General features: G+C 35.9%; 1 protein-coding gene across 10 annotated transcripts in view; it reads left to right on the forward strand.

Annotated features, from left to right (window-relative positions):
• The window catches only part of ASXL3 (ASXL transcriptional regulator 3), a 245,000-nt gene that overhangs the window by 217,876 nt on the left and 11,694 nt on the right, over positions 1–15,430 (forward strand). For all 10 annotated transcript variants that reach the window (XM_007487186.3, XM_007487187.3, XM_056823860.1 and 7 more), the window contains 3 exons: positions 5,661–5,757; positions 6,930–7,035; positions 13,171–15,118. In XM_007487186.3, coding sequence (XP_007487248.2) covers positions 5,661–5,757; positions 6,930–7,035; positions 13,171–15,118 — 2,151 coding nt within the window. The remainder of the gene's footprint in view (positions 1–5,660; positions 5,758–6,929; positions 7,036–13,170; positions 15,119–15,430) is intronic.

Here is a 15,430-nt window from a genome sequence, read left to right on the forward strand (position 1 = left end):
AGGATGTTATTATTTTCTTCAAGGAAAATAGATATTTCAAGCTAATACAATAAGCAAACTTGGTGGGCTCCAAGTGATCTAATTGGTCTGTGGTGTGCTCTGCTTTCTGTCCTCTTGAACTATCCAGACTTCAGACCCCAGGCTGGATCTAGTAAACATAACTACTGACTTACCCTTGGAGGCACTCTAGTAGATAGATTGGTGGACTCAGTCCTTGTTAGTTATGTGGAAAATTCAACAAGATTAGAGTAACCAAGTTATTGACCTGTCAATTCTTGGTCTGAGCCTAGAGGCTAAATTTGTGATCTCTGTGTCCAGGATCTCAGCTATAATTTCTCTCTGACAAAGTGATTACATTGCTAGGTTAGGTATTTTTGTGAGCCTGGAAGCTGATCCTCCTGGGTGACAGACCTCAATGCCAGCCTAATTCTGGTCTGAGCCTGGAGTTGAACCCCTGTGTAATTTAGTTTACTGAGCAAGGGCAGTTCCTAGCTCTGGCCTGAGTCATAGAGATCCTGCTCTAAGGTCAAAGTAATCACAAGTGCTAGACCACTCTTGATTCTTGGTCATTTGCTTGAAGAATAAATTTTTAATTTTGAGTTGGAAAAATAAAACCTTGTGATTTCTTCTTAGATCCTCAATCACTACTCTTATAACTGTAATAAAGATAACTTGACTTTATTTTTCTCCTAATCTTTGTTGGTCCTCTAGTACATTGAAATTTAATGACTTGTCCTGGTTGGATAAGAATATTTTCATTTTTGTCCAAAGCCATCAATTTGTAGTTGGAGAGATATATGCTGTAATATTTGCTTTGCTGCTTCAGCTTTAATTTTCACTTTAATTTATATTAGAGGAAAATGTTGTCAAATGGCACCTATCAAAACATAAATTTTTTTCAGTTTTGCTTACTAAAGATAACCAGAATTTTTCCTTGTAATAAGGTACCCTTCTTTATGTGCAATTTCTGAATATTTCTGTTTCTAGATAGCACCAAAAATAGATTGTTTCTTCTGTTATCTCAATAATCTAATTTCAGGGGTACAGAAAGATCCCACTATTTTTAAGAATATATCTCCCTGACATGTTCATTTTTGTCTAAATTTCATTTTGATGGGGGGGGCGAAAAGCCTTTCTTTCTTATTTATAAAAATAGATTTGAAATTACAAGGACCCAAATGAAAGAGAGAGATGGCACATTTATTTAAATTCAGACCCAAACATAAGTGACTGATCCTTTTTTGAGAGATGATTTTGTTAAGGGGGGGTTACTGCACACCTGAGGAACTGGTAGAAATAAGGGAATAGTGTGTGGTAAGTGTGAACCTTATCAAAGAGCCTAAGGATATCAAAGTTTTGCCTACTTAGCCCATTTGCCTTGATCATAATGGCTAACTTTGAAAAAGCTAGCAAATATCTCTATAGACCACACAATTTATCTTAGATTACTATTTTTTCTTTTACCTTGCTATTAATAATCCTCAACTCCAGACTCTACATATCCAATCAGTTAATCTTTGTTGATTATTTATAAAAGTTCTTGCATTAATTCCCTTCTCTCCATTCACAAAACTGTCAGTTTACCAGTTCAGATCCTCATTACCTCTTGCCTAGACAATTGCTATACAAATTGTTTTACTTACCTTTTCTCCTTTTTCTATTCATTCCTCCCACCATCATCCTCAAAGCTCCCAAGTGAATAAGCTTAAGGTCCTGGTCTGAGCTTGTTTCTCTTCTGCTCAGGAAGCTCCAGTGGCTCTCTCTCTTGCCTTTAGGATAAAATACAAATTCCTCTGTTTAGCATTTAAAACCTTCACAATCTGGGTTCATAATCTTGTACTAATCTACCTTTTCAGTCCTAATAAATATGACATGGCATTAGGTCTCCTTTGGACAGACTGTCCACCACATCTATGTGTTCTCTACTCACCTTTGCTTCTTAGAAATTCTAACTTCTTTCAAACCTGAGTTCAGTTGCCATTTCATTCATTAGACTTTTCCCAACCTCTGCCACTAGTTAGTGCCCCCTTGAAGTAATTCTTTATTTACTTTTACATACTTATGCTAGTATATGTTTTAGCTTAAGAATAATTCAATGCATAAATTATTATTCTTTCACCTTATTGTTCAATTTTGTATTTAGATACTTTGGTTTTCATACTCACTAACCCTTTTATAACAGATGAAAACATTTGGATGATTGGGGTGCATTTTTTCCCAGTCACTTTATCTTGCTTAACTTATGGAGCTTTTAATAGATGCATTGTATTATAAATTTATTTATTCCCCCTGCAAAAGTCAAATAACTTATTATTTTTAGTGCTAAAAATACAAAACAAATTTATGATACCTTCAGAATATTAGAAACTGGAATCATTTTCAGTTTTACATCTCCCATTTTACCAATTAAGAAATTGAGGTAAAGTGACTTGATCAAAAGTCCAAGAACTAAAACTTAGTGGAACTGGGATACCAGCACAGGTCTTCTGACTTTACAGTTCAATATTCGTTCTTCTCTTCTACTATATCTCCTTTATGTAAGGATATCCCTAGGATTTAAACCTAGAAGAAACTGTAAAGATCACCTTGTCCAATGCAATAGCTTTATAAAAGAGGATAGTTAGACATGCTTTCCCTCAAGTCATGAAGTTGGGAAGAAACTGAAGTAAAATTAAAATCTGGTTCTCAGACTCAAAATGTGATCCTATTTTCCTCAGTGCCCTGTTGCTTCCCTTATGAAGCCGAGTAAAGCAAATTAAGATAAATCTAAGGAATATAAAACATTGGAAACTTATTAATTGCTAATGGAATGTCAGTTATAATGCTTAAGGAATATTAATGAACTTTCACTGCAGTTTAAAGATAATAGGGCTCTATCAATAAGAAAATTATTCAGTTTATGTTTGGAAAGAATCACATTAACCATTTAAATTGTTAGCATAGTGACATTTCACAAAGTCAAAGTTCACAACAAGGGTTCATGGTGTGATACAGTTAGCAGTGTAGAAGCTGAGTGTTTTGAAGAAGTTCATAGTTGCATAAGTTTCTTCTTGGCAGTATTTGACATCTCTATGTCCTGTTAAGTAAACAATCAATGGTGTATGACCAATACTTTTCTCTTCTTAATTAAAAAGGAAAAATTACATCTCAATGATTCTCATGTGACTTCTTCATAAAAGAGCTGTTTGTATTTCAAATGAGTGTTACAGTCTGCCTAATCAGAGAGACAGGAATTTAAAGCCCCATAGAATAAAAAATAAACCTTTCTAGAAATGTTTGTTGTTCCAGCTCATTAACACATTGTATCTATTGGACAGTGTTTCTTAAAGGCCATAAAAATTAATAGTGTATTTAAAAACTGCTTTATTGGCATGTTTCTCCAAAGTCTAATTTCACCCTGGTGTTTAATTGTGCTGTCTCTGTAGACAGAAATTATGAAGGCTGATTTTGTGTGTGTGTGTGTGTGTGTGTGTGTGTGTGTTCTTAAAAAAGGAATTTTTTTTTCCTGTGGTGCTTTTCCAGGCATCCAGTGAAAACTACATATTTAACCTCTTGTATCTAGGGACCCAAAATTCTCATATCATTCTCAGAATATATCCAGAGTCACTTGACAGCAAAGTGAAATTTCCACTTGGCAATTATATTGAAGCATACTGTTTGTTGTAGTAATTATTTCTCTAGTTCAATAGCCATATCCCAATTCTGTGGTTCTCCATAAATTGTGTTGGAGAAGACTGTAAAATGGAGAAGATGAGGGAGCTGGACTTGAGCTTTTAAATTCATGCCTCTCTTTCTTGCTATGCTTTATTGACATGAAGGAAATATTAGGTTACTTATTCAAAACACTGGTATTGCATGTGTCATCTGTCCCATCATGACAGATTTATTTAACACTTCAAATCTTGATAACAAAGTGAACTGATATATTGTATTAAATTGGGCAGTTTTAAATTTGGATCTTAATGGGAAAGCTTCCTGTTAAAATGAGAAATCTAAGATTAAATTGACTCTAAAAATTCTTTTAAGTTCCAAGTCTGTGATTTCTTTGATTTTCAAATCTAGGGTAATATGGATTCAGGACTATAGGGATTGGTATAAGAAGTTCCTGCCTGGAAGCAAACCTCTCTCCCAATGCAGAAATTACATATCCTGTTTCTAGTTTTGATTGTCAAGTTATCATTCCTTCATTCCATGATTTTGACCATGTTAGGGAATTAAGGAATGGGTACAGGAAAGTGGATTCAAGATTATAAAATTCCTATACGAAGTTATTTATTCCCTTACACAACTTTCTAAGCACTGGTTGGTTGAGGCATGTTTATTTATGATTCAGTTATTCTATTATGTTGTGGACCCTTGGGATACAATGATTATTTGGATAAAAATTAGATGCAGTCACAAAGACAAAAATGAATCTGTGCCAGTCCTCAGGTTACAACCTTTTACTTGGAGTTGGGAAAACATGTACCACAGATAAGTAAATATATATACACAGTAAATAAAAATTAGTTTTTGGATCTGGGGAATAGTTAATCATTGCTGGGAGAGGGTGGGCAGTAAACAAGGGAGGTCAAGAAAAACCTCATGCAGGAGCCTAAGCAGAGTGAGAAGGGAGCTAAAGATCCAAGCTTGGGACACAGGCTCTGCAAAGTTGCAGATATAGCAGATGGAATATGGGGGTGGGGGAGAGTAAACAATACTTTTTATAGGGGGCAGCTGGGTGGCTCAGTGGATTGAGAACCAGGCCTAGAGACAGAAGGTCCTAGGTTCAAACCTGGCCTCACACTTCCTAGCTGTGTGACCCTGGGCAAGTCACTTAAACCCCAATTGCCTAGCTCTTACCTTTCTTCTGCTTTTGAACTAATATACAGTGTTGATTCCAAGATGGAAAGTAAGGGTTTTTAATAATAATATTAATCCAAGTGTGAAGTTGTAAGGACCTGCACCTGAGTGGAGGCAATAATACAGGACAGAAGGGGGCACCTACAGGAAATTATAAGATTTAACAACCAAATGGATATGAGGATGAAAGAGGATGACTGTAGTCAGTGGATGTTCAGTTTGTGAGCCCTGGTAAATGGGAAGATGCTGGGGAACCCTTCATTACAATAGGGAAGTTAGGAAATGGGAGGAGTTCATAGGGAAATGGAAAAATGAATTCAATTTTTGACATTTTAGTGTTTAAGATGTCTAAGAAACAAATGCCTTGAAATGCCTATTGATAATTGGAGATAAGAGACTGGAGGAGAATAAGAGAAGTTAGAACAGTACAAATAAATCTGAGAATCACATTCATAGAGATGATAGCTGAATCCCCTAGAGCTAATAAGATGACCAAACATAATAGTATATTATGGGAAAAGAGAAGAGTATCTAGGATAGGCATGGTTCATACGAATGATGACCTGGATGAGGATTTAACAAAGATAAATGAAAAAGAGTAGTTAGAAAGGTAGGAAAAGGAGAGAGAGAGATCTTAAGAAAGGAAAAATGCAAGGTTGTAATACTAGTCTGTTTATTTTGTTACTTTTCCTTTCCTTTATCTTCTGTTGGATAAATTCCACATTTTCCTTAACTGGGATTTTTAGTTTATTTCTATGTAATCTTAGTTGAACATCTTGCTGATTATTGTATCTCATTTTTATTGGCTTATTTTCTAGATGGGAAGTGATGGAGTTTTACGCCTCAGTAGTTCTGCCCTAAATAATGAATTCTTTGCATATGCAGCACAAGGATGGAAACAGCGATTAGCAGAAGGTAAATTTCCATTTTTTATTATTATTATGTGATAACAAGTCTTAAAATCTTACTCTACTGACTCATCATAGCATGGAAATCATTTACTACTTACCTGGCTTTCTCAAACAACCAGAAAGAGAATCTTTGGCACGTCCCACTTAAATAGAAAGACAATGACACTGAACTTGCTGCTTGTCACTGAAGTACCAACCTAGCTAAGTTTTTGATGGTTAATTACCAACTTGGCCATAGGATGATTAATTTTAAATGGAAAGAATTAGGAAGCAGCTTATAAAGGTAGTCTACTAAGGTTGTCACAAAGACACCAATCCCACCTCTTTCACTTCCTGTGTGATCTTTGGCCATTTACATTCTTTGGACTTCAACTTCCTCATCTGTAAAGTCCGAGAGTTAAACTAGAGGAGCTCTAAATTCCCTTCCATCTCTAAATTTGTGATCCTATCATCCTAAGACAATTTATTATGGGATTGCAGCCTGTTCAGTGAAGGGAGTATCCACACCAACATTATATACATCTTTGAAGCACTGAAGTATCTGACACAACTGTATCTCCAAAATTATCTGGATTTTGTGTTTTCTCTCACATTTCTTAATTCATCAAAACTTTTGGAATATGCTTTAATTTATTTTGTCATATTCTGTTGTAACAGATGACAAAGGGACATTCCTAATGTTTTCAACCTATGGAAGAGCATTGACTCTGGAATTTTAAAGTTCCTAGTTTCAAATCCAACTTGGAATGGTTTGCCTTTATGACCTTGGAAAAGTTGTTTAACTTCCAGGGACCTTGGTTTGTCCAATTGCAAAATTAAGAAGTGGATCTATTTGCTTCCAACTCTAGATCTTTGATCGTATCTATGATATATTTTTCTGTTGAAGATTGTGTGAAATGAGCCAAAAGCTAATCCTTGACCCTTGTCTAGTGCTAGGGATAAGAAGAGACCTACCTGTCTTGTTTCAGTTTCTATCTGACTCATCCGCTTCCTCACTGCCTCAAAGTGGGCATCTTAACCTCTAGAGGTCTAGACTATAGAAGCTTCCATCTGACTCCTTCGAGTCAGTGGATTTGAACAAAGATGACCTAGATTTGAATCCTCTATTTGCTGCTTAATATGTGTGTGATGTTTGACAGAGTGTAAGAGGTAGGATCACTTTTATTTGTCTTGTAGGAGAGTTTACCCCAGAAATGCAATTGCGGTTAAGGCAAGAAATTGAAAAGGAAAAGAAAACAGAACCTTGGAAAGAGAAATTCTTTGAAAGGTTTTATGGAGAAAAGTAAGTATTAAGGCTTTTTTGTTTTCCATTTCTTTTAGAGGGAAATTAAATAAAATTCTTTGCTTTAAATAATAGCACACTCATGCTGTATCATTCAGTAAACTTTTGCTAAAAGGCAGGCACTTCCTTGTTTAAGGAATTGTGGGTAAAATTATAGTGGCGTGTCAGCATTCCCATTAAAATTTTTTCCAAGAGTGTATAACTTGTCCATAAAAATTTTCTCCCAGTTGAAAATAGCACATGGGATCTTATTTTGGGAGTCAGTTTTGATTTTTCTTAACTATTTAAAAAAAATTTCTTTGTATTTGAAATGTTTCCATTAATAAACACATCAGAAGTAAATGTTTTAGGTTTATTTATATTATCATAAATCAAAATTAGATTCTCTTTTTTTCCAGATGTGCTGAATATGAACATACACTTTTAGCACTTAAGTAAAAATTAAATTAATGCATGTTTATAGAAATGTCCTACTGCAAAAGTAATGTTATTTTTGATGGGACTAATTCTCTTCTACTTATATTTATATATATATATATTTTTTTTATTTTGTTTTTTGTGTTCACCTCTTACAATTTGAGGATTTGATTTGGTGCGGGGTGGGATTGTGCTTTAAAAGGTAATTCCATAGAACATTTATATACTCTAATGATTATAAAATTGATTTAAGATTGTAAAATAAAAAGTTGGATCAAAATGCCTGCAAACCAAGCATTTTATGAAGGTCACTGTCAATAGAGTCAAGTGAATTGTTCAGTCTATATAAAATGACTATATGTTCAGTCTATATACATTTAGCCACTGAATTTAGATGGGATTTAGTTTTCCTTCCATGTAGAATAATCTGTACACTAACTTCTGATTACTGAGGTTAAACTTGAATTTAATTGCCTTATTTTCTATATATATGTTTAAATACTGAATTCTTTTTGGGTATCAGGCCTGACTTTTTTCCTTGTAGCACATGATACTTCTGTGGAAGGAGGAATTCTGGACTTAGTGAATTGATTTAGTAAACTATCTATTTAAGAAGGACAGAGGCTATTCATGAACCAGATAGCAAGACTGAAGAATGGGAAGGTCTACTTTTGAGAGCAACCAGGGGAGGACTATGGCCAATTCATAATTAGTTTATGTAATTTTTAATGATTGCTTTTCTTTTTCCCACTTTTATTCTTGGAATTTAAAAATTGTTTCATTCAGGGTTATACATGATTCCTACTCTAAAACTAAAAAAAGTGAGGACTATGATTCAAGCTCTCATTCTCTCTGGAGCTAATGTTGAATGCCACAGTGGTTCACTACTTAATTTTGTTTTGTGCTATTCTTATTGGCAACAGCATCTTAACAACTGAGTTGCTGTCTAGAACATTGATGATGAACACTTTAGAAACCACATTCTGTGCTCTCCCACCCCAGAGACCCCCCACCCTTACCACACATAGGGGAAGTAGGAAATACTCTTGTTTTGAGAAGAGGAGTGGGTGAAATGAAAAAAATGCCCTCAGTGCAGGTGAAGAGGGAGAAGGGAGTGGTCTGATCTCCCTGCTCCCCTCCAGTTCTGCCAGCTGTGAGCCACCCATCTTACTGGCTATATGCTCCCATTGGGCTACTGGACAGAAGTGGGGTGGGAGTAGGGTGAAAAAATGTCATCAGGTATGGTGGAGAAGGAGAAGGAAACAGCTCTGCCCAAGGCCCTCTGCCTTTCTAGTAACAAATTTGGGGGTGGTGTGCCCACAGAGAGTGCTCTGTATGCCATCTTTGGCATGTGTGCCATAGGTTTGCCATCACTGACCTAAAGGCTGGCAGTCATGTCACTTCAAAAGAATATGTCAGCTAACTTAAATTACTCATTTTCTCTGTAGTATGTGGCATTGAACAATAGTTTTTCCCTTGTAACTTTTTACATTTTCTTGTGGAGTTAGAAGGGAAAGGGTAAATTAGAAGAAAGTATCTCATCTTACTTTACTGATCTACTTCGTTCTTTCTTGACTATCTTCTAACATCATCTCTTTGAACAATTTTTGATAAATCTCTTAAACAATACAACACTGATTTTAGCCACAGGCTTTCATTTCATCCTGTACATGTCTTCCCTTATTGTGTGTGTGTGTGTGTGTGTGTGTGTGTGTGTGTGTGTGTGTGTGTGTACCTGTATGTATAATGTATATGTATGTTTATGTATATGTGTTTTTTTCCATGAAATTGACTTGAAAAGTATTACCCCATTGAGCTTTCATTTTTTCTTTATTATTTTGACAGATAGACTGGTGTTCATTAAAAGTCTATCATGTTTAATTCTTTGCATTGAATTTGTCATTGTTGTGGTAGTCAGTCCCTCATGGATTTATTTGAACTATAAACAAACTAACTTGTCATTTTCACAGCAGTGACCTGAAAGCAAGACTCAAGTTTGTTGCCCTCAGGCAGTTAGATGTTTCAGTGCCTGGAGCATCAGGTCTGAAATATGGAAGATGTGAGTCAAACATGGCCTCAGACACTACTAGCCATATAACCATGGCAGATTTCTTAACTAATTTGTGTTTCAATTTTCCCACAGATAAGGTGATGAGGGAAATAAATTGAGAAAAAATTTTGAGGACTAAATGTGATAATTATAACTTTTAGTACACTGTCTAGTACATAGTATGTATTTAATAAGTCTTTCTTCCCTCCTACCTGCCTTGTGTCTGCCTGTAAAATCTATTTGTATAAGCTTGAAGTTTCTTTCCAGAGAAAATATTAATTTGATTTCTTTTTCCTTCCCTTTCTATCATACTTCTACATGAAAATGCACATTATGAATCTGTATGTGATACACTAAAGCATTTAGTATAATCCTCAGTAACTTAACCATTGATATCATTGACCAGCTTATTTGACATGTGCTGGTCACCCCATGTCTTTATATCCAGCCCAAACTAACTTAATAATTTTAGGGATTGTTGTTTTTTTAGATAAAACTCTTGAGTTGCAATGTACCTGGAAACTTATATAGTTCCACTTTCTTTCTAACACAGGAATTCTCTCTATGACATCCCTGATATTTTGAGTACTTTTAGGAGAATACTTACCACCCCACATGCCAACTTATTATATCTTTATAAATGCAATTATTAGAAATTCCTCCTCTTATATTGAAATAAATCTTCCTTCTCTGAAAATGCTGTGTTTTGGTTCTAGTTGTGCTTTATGGATCTATAAAAACATTTGACTTCTGAATATTGTGTCCTCTGATGATTCATTGCTTCTCTAATCTATACACCTCCCCCAAAAAAATTCCCTCTAGATTTTCTTAATATGAAAATAATTTATAGAGGCAGAATCACCCTATCTCAGAGCTTAAAGAAACATCAAAGGCCATATTGTCCAATACTTATCTAAACAAGAATTCCCTTTACAAACATACTTGGCCAGTATTCACTCAGCCCTCCTTTGAAGAAGGAACTCAACTCCTTTGCCTTCTTAGTTACCTCATTCCATTTTTGAGGAGCTTTATTGGGATATATTTGATCATAGCAAAAGAGAAAAAGAGTAGCCAAGAAATCAGTCGGCTTTTATTAATAAGCACCTGCTCTGTTCCAGGTACTGTGTGAAGGATTGGGGTTATAGAGAAAGACCAAAAACTAATCCTGCTTCCTCACATTTCAGTATGTCCACCAATTATCTTTAGCACTTCATTTCATTCAGAGAGGGTTTGAGATGGGAAGGAGATATTAATTGTTTTTATGATGGAAACCCCCCATTATTTCTTGCCTCTGAACTTCTTATCTTTGTCCTCTTTCTGTTAATGTGGTTTCTAGTTCCTCAGTGATAACCCTTGCATCTTTTTTCAGGCACCATTAATCTTTATCCAAATGGCCTTGGCCATGTCCTCTTGCTTTCAGTGTATCTTAATATTCAGTGCCATTTACCCAATCCTTTCTCTCATTTCTAACCTATCCTCTTCTTTTGGGTTCTATTTTTTCTGAGCCATATGCTAGGCATGAGGTTCCTTTCCTACATTATCACTTCCAGTTCACTTCATTTGTTAAACTAATTAGTGCATTGATATATTGAAGTTTGAAGCCTTGCTTTTTTTTGCTTGTTCCTTTCTTGGGTCTGATCTCCTATGGATTTTTGGACATTTAAAATCCTATTCTTTTCCTTTTGTGAGTTGTAGCTTCATAGTTTCAAGTCTTCTCTTCAGCCTGATCTCCTTCCAGTTTGGCTATATCCTTTTTAAATTGTAGTAACCTGAACTTAATAGAGTACTTCAGATGTAGTCTAACTTAAGCAGAATATAGTAGAACTATTGCCTTACTTTATATACTATCTTTGATCTAATATTACATAGTTATAGCAATCTATCTTATTCTTAAGTGTATATAGTTCGCTGAATCCTTTCTCCTCTCCCTCCTTTCTTAGTCCAAAGGAGTAATGATCTTTATGTGGTCTGTTCTTGGATTCTCTTTCCACATATTCTGCTTTAAATTGATACTCTAGTCAGTTATTTTTCACCTGCTACAAAACATGTAAGCCAATATATGAATTTTTTTAAATCCAGTTCTAGGGAAAGGTGAAAATGTAAGGACATGTTGAAAAGCTTGTCTTAGACTGCCTTTTGTTGGCAAAGTCTTTTGATTTGTCCTAGTCTTATTAATTTAAGTAGATTGATAAATGATCAGAGGTCCAAATATGTTTAATTACACTAAAGTGATTTAGATGAATATTTTTAGATAAAAGATGAAAGTTTTTATTCATTTAAATTTTTTTTTCATTCCTGGGTGTTATTATGGCTAAAATATATCTTCTCTGTGACCTTTCTTTGGGGGCTTCTACTCTTTTCCTTATTCTTTACGAAGATATTAAAAATAAAAATATTCTACTCTAAGCACAGGCTGTTATTTATTGTACCAGGTTTTTGTCATTATAAAAATAACAAAGCTAAGTCACAGCCTAGTAGATTACCTTTTAAGAGGGTGTGAGGGGCACATAGGCAACTTGTTTAGTCAGTTTGTATTCACACTTTTGCAGCTTAATTTTTTTCTTTTAAATTTTATTACTGAATCATGTTTTGCATAACATCTACTAAGGAGCAGTGTACAATTTTCTGTTGTCAGATATTCTTTGTATCTTAGAATATAGCCAAAGTAGTAGATTATGTTTGTGTTGCCTTTTTCCCCTTTTGATAATTTATGATTTGCTATTACATTTGTACCCATTCAAACATGTACTTAGTTTTTCTGGCACTTTGAGACAGATGATTATAAACATATTAGATTATTTAGTTTAAAGTACTGAAATTACTCCCCTTAATTTTGGCATTCATTATATAATAACACCTTCTTTACTGTGACAGTGAAAAAAAAAAAGAAAACCTGATGTTAGTAATGATTATCAAAAAAGGAGATATGGCAAGTTTTAATCCACATTATTGGTGATATTGCGATCCCTTCATGATAGAGTGAATAGAAAGCTGGTCTTAGAATGAGGAAAACTTGCGTTTAAGTGTGCCTCTGGCACACACTCACTGTGTGCCCCTGGGCAAGACACTTACCCTTAGTGCCCCAGGTAATTCTTTTAGATTTCGTTGCAAAGCAGATGAAGATATAAATTGATAGAGAGAATGTCTCTTCATCGAGAGTTCCTTCTCTAAGAGAATTAGTACATCCCTAGTTCCAGGCTAAGATAGATAGAGAAAGGGAGGTGTTAGAGGCAGGGGGACAGGGGAAAAGAGGATAAATAGATTAGATACATAGATATCAGATAGATAGATAGATAGATAGATAGATAGATAGATAGATAGATAGATAGATAGACAGACGAACAGATGAACAGATAGATAGATATAGATGGAAGGAAGGATGGACAGATTTGTGTATGCTTGGTCTGTTCAAAGTACCATAGAGGGATATAGTGATGAATAAGTCAGAATCTATGCAGTCTTTAGTATCTACATTCTTAAAGCAGAGATATAGTTTAATTTTGGTCACAGTTTTAAAAACCAGTGAGAAACCTGGACCAAACAAATTAAGTACTTACTTAACATATATAGATTCAAATTTATCAATTAAGGTATCTGTGAATAAACCATTTGATATCATTAATTCTCTATAATTGAATAGTAACTTAATGTCTATAATTTCTACTCAGGCTGGGTATGTCAAGAGAAGAATCAATGAAGCTCACTTCAGTTGAAAACAGTGATGGTGATGAAAATACTTCCTTGTATGGGTCTTCATGTTTGCCTGGTCCTTCTACACCATCATCCTTTGAAGAGCACCTACCCAAAAGCACAAAAATCCCACCTTCTCCAGAAACTGATTTCTGTGCTTCCATGGAACAGGTCCCAATTAAGAATATCATGGCCGAATCTGAGTCAGAGGACATTTTGATCCCTGAAGAATCTGTGATTCAAGAAGAAGTTGCAGAAGAGGTAGAAACCACTATCTGTGAATGCCAGGATGAAAATCTTAAGACAGAACCAGAGTTTTCAGAAGAAGCTGGGAGCCCTCCAATTCTAGGTGAAGAAGCAGAGATAGTGCCTATTGAAGAAAGTGTAGAAGCCTGTGTCGTGATGAATGAAATCTTAGATACATTGCCTCATATTGAAATTAAGGTGGAAGAGAAATTGGAATGCCCCCAGGAAGAAATGGCTGTTGTTATTGATCAGCTAGATGACTGTGAATCCCCAGTCCCTTCTGTTTCCTCCATGAATTTTGTAGGTGATACATCAGAAAAGGAACCAGAGTCTGCAAAGGAGCCCAGTATCCCAGAAACACATGGAATTCCTCCTGCCACAGAAGGATTGTTTCCAGCTGAAGGTGTTGCTGTGGATATGGAACTCCAGAGTGATCCTGATGAACAGCTTTCTGAAAATGCTTGTGTCTCTGAAACATCCTTCTCTTCAGAAAGCCCAGAGGGAGCTTCCACTAGTCTGACATCCCCAGGTGGGGAAACACAGTCCACTTCAGAAGAGCCCTGTACTCCAGCATCCCTCGAAATAACTTTTTGTTCTGAGGTGTCCAGCACTGAAAACACTGACACAGATAGTAATAGAAAGCCTCCTGATGAAAATCTTCATGCAAATTTGATGTCAGAGATATCTCCAATGTCCACTTCTCCTGGAACATCAGAAACATCCCTCATGTCCAATTTACCTTTGACATCAGAAGCCTCCCCAGTATCTAATTTGCCTTTAACATCAGAAACATCACCAATGTCTGATTTGCCTTTGACATCAGAAACTTCTTCAGTGTCTTCAGTGCTTCTGACATCAGAGACTTCACTTGTAACTAGTTTGCCTGTTCCTTCAGAAACATCTCCAATTTCCAGTTCTTCCATGAGTGAGAGGCTCATCCATCAGCCAAGAAAGTCACCTTCTTTGTCTGAAGAGCCACTTTCTCCTCTCAAAGATGAAAATTCTACCCTTTCTCAACCTGTGGGAGAGAGCCTTATTTCTCACCAGACAATGCATCAGAGTACACCTGAAACTATCAAAATGGATCCACCTCCTGTTGCTCCTGAAACTTCTATAGCTGAGGATGCCCACAGTAAAAACCTGAATCAGCAACCATGTCAATCTCCTACAGAAACAGAACAGTCTGGTGTTGCATCTGTTTTAGAACTCTCTCCTCCAGAAGGAACAAAAGTTAAAAGTCATAATGTCCAGCAAAGAGTTGAAAAGAAAGGTACATCCTCACCATCCGAGGGATCTCTTTCATCTGAAGGCACCGTGGGTAAGAACAGTGAGCTTCCTCCAGCTAAGTCACATGATAAACAGTATACCTCATTAGATAAAGCTTCATTTTCTGAAGGATCTCGAAGTAAAACACACAAGCAGGGGAATACACAGACTCGATTGGAGAGTTCACATTCCTCTAAGTCCTCAGAACCTGCCAAGTCACCTGAAGGGATAAGAAATGAAAATAGGGAACCAGAGATCTCAAAGAGGAAAACTGTAGAACAGCACAGTTTTGGAATCTGTAAGGAGAAGAGAGCTAGAATAGAAGATGATCAGACAGCACGTAGTGCTTCAGCTTCCAGTCCGATTGAAAAAGAGCAGCCTCCACGAGAGGAGCCCAGGGTACCACCTCTCAAGGTATGGTATTAGAGAATTTAGAATCATTTAAAGGGACAAAAAGTGGGGCATTGTTCCAGACTATTTCTGGATTTATCCGTTCAGACAATTCTCCAAATCTTAAATTCTTCTCCAAATCTTAAGTTACTTCACTTTATAGACTATATTCACCAACCTAATAATACTTTAGCACAATCATGTTATCAGGTCTGAGGCTGTTTTCTTTAGGGCTGAATAATATAGACCATGGGCAGGACAGATAGGCAAGGGGGAGACAGAAAGGAGAAAAGAGAGAGAATGTGTATGTGAGTGAGTGAGTGAGTGATGGAGCTT

This window comes from Monodelphis domestica, chromosome 3 (assembly GCF_027887165.1).
Source record: "Monodelphis domestica isolate mMonDom1 chromosome 3, mMonDom1.pri, whole genome shotgun sequence".
Taxonomy (NCBI): Eukaryota; Metazoa; Chordata; class Mammalia; order Didelphimorphia; family Didelphidae; genus Monodelphis; species Monodelphis domestica.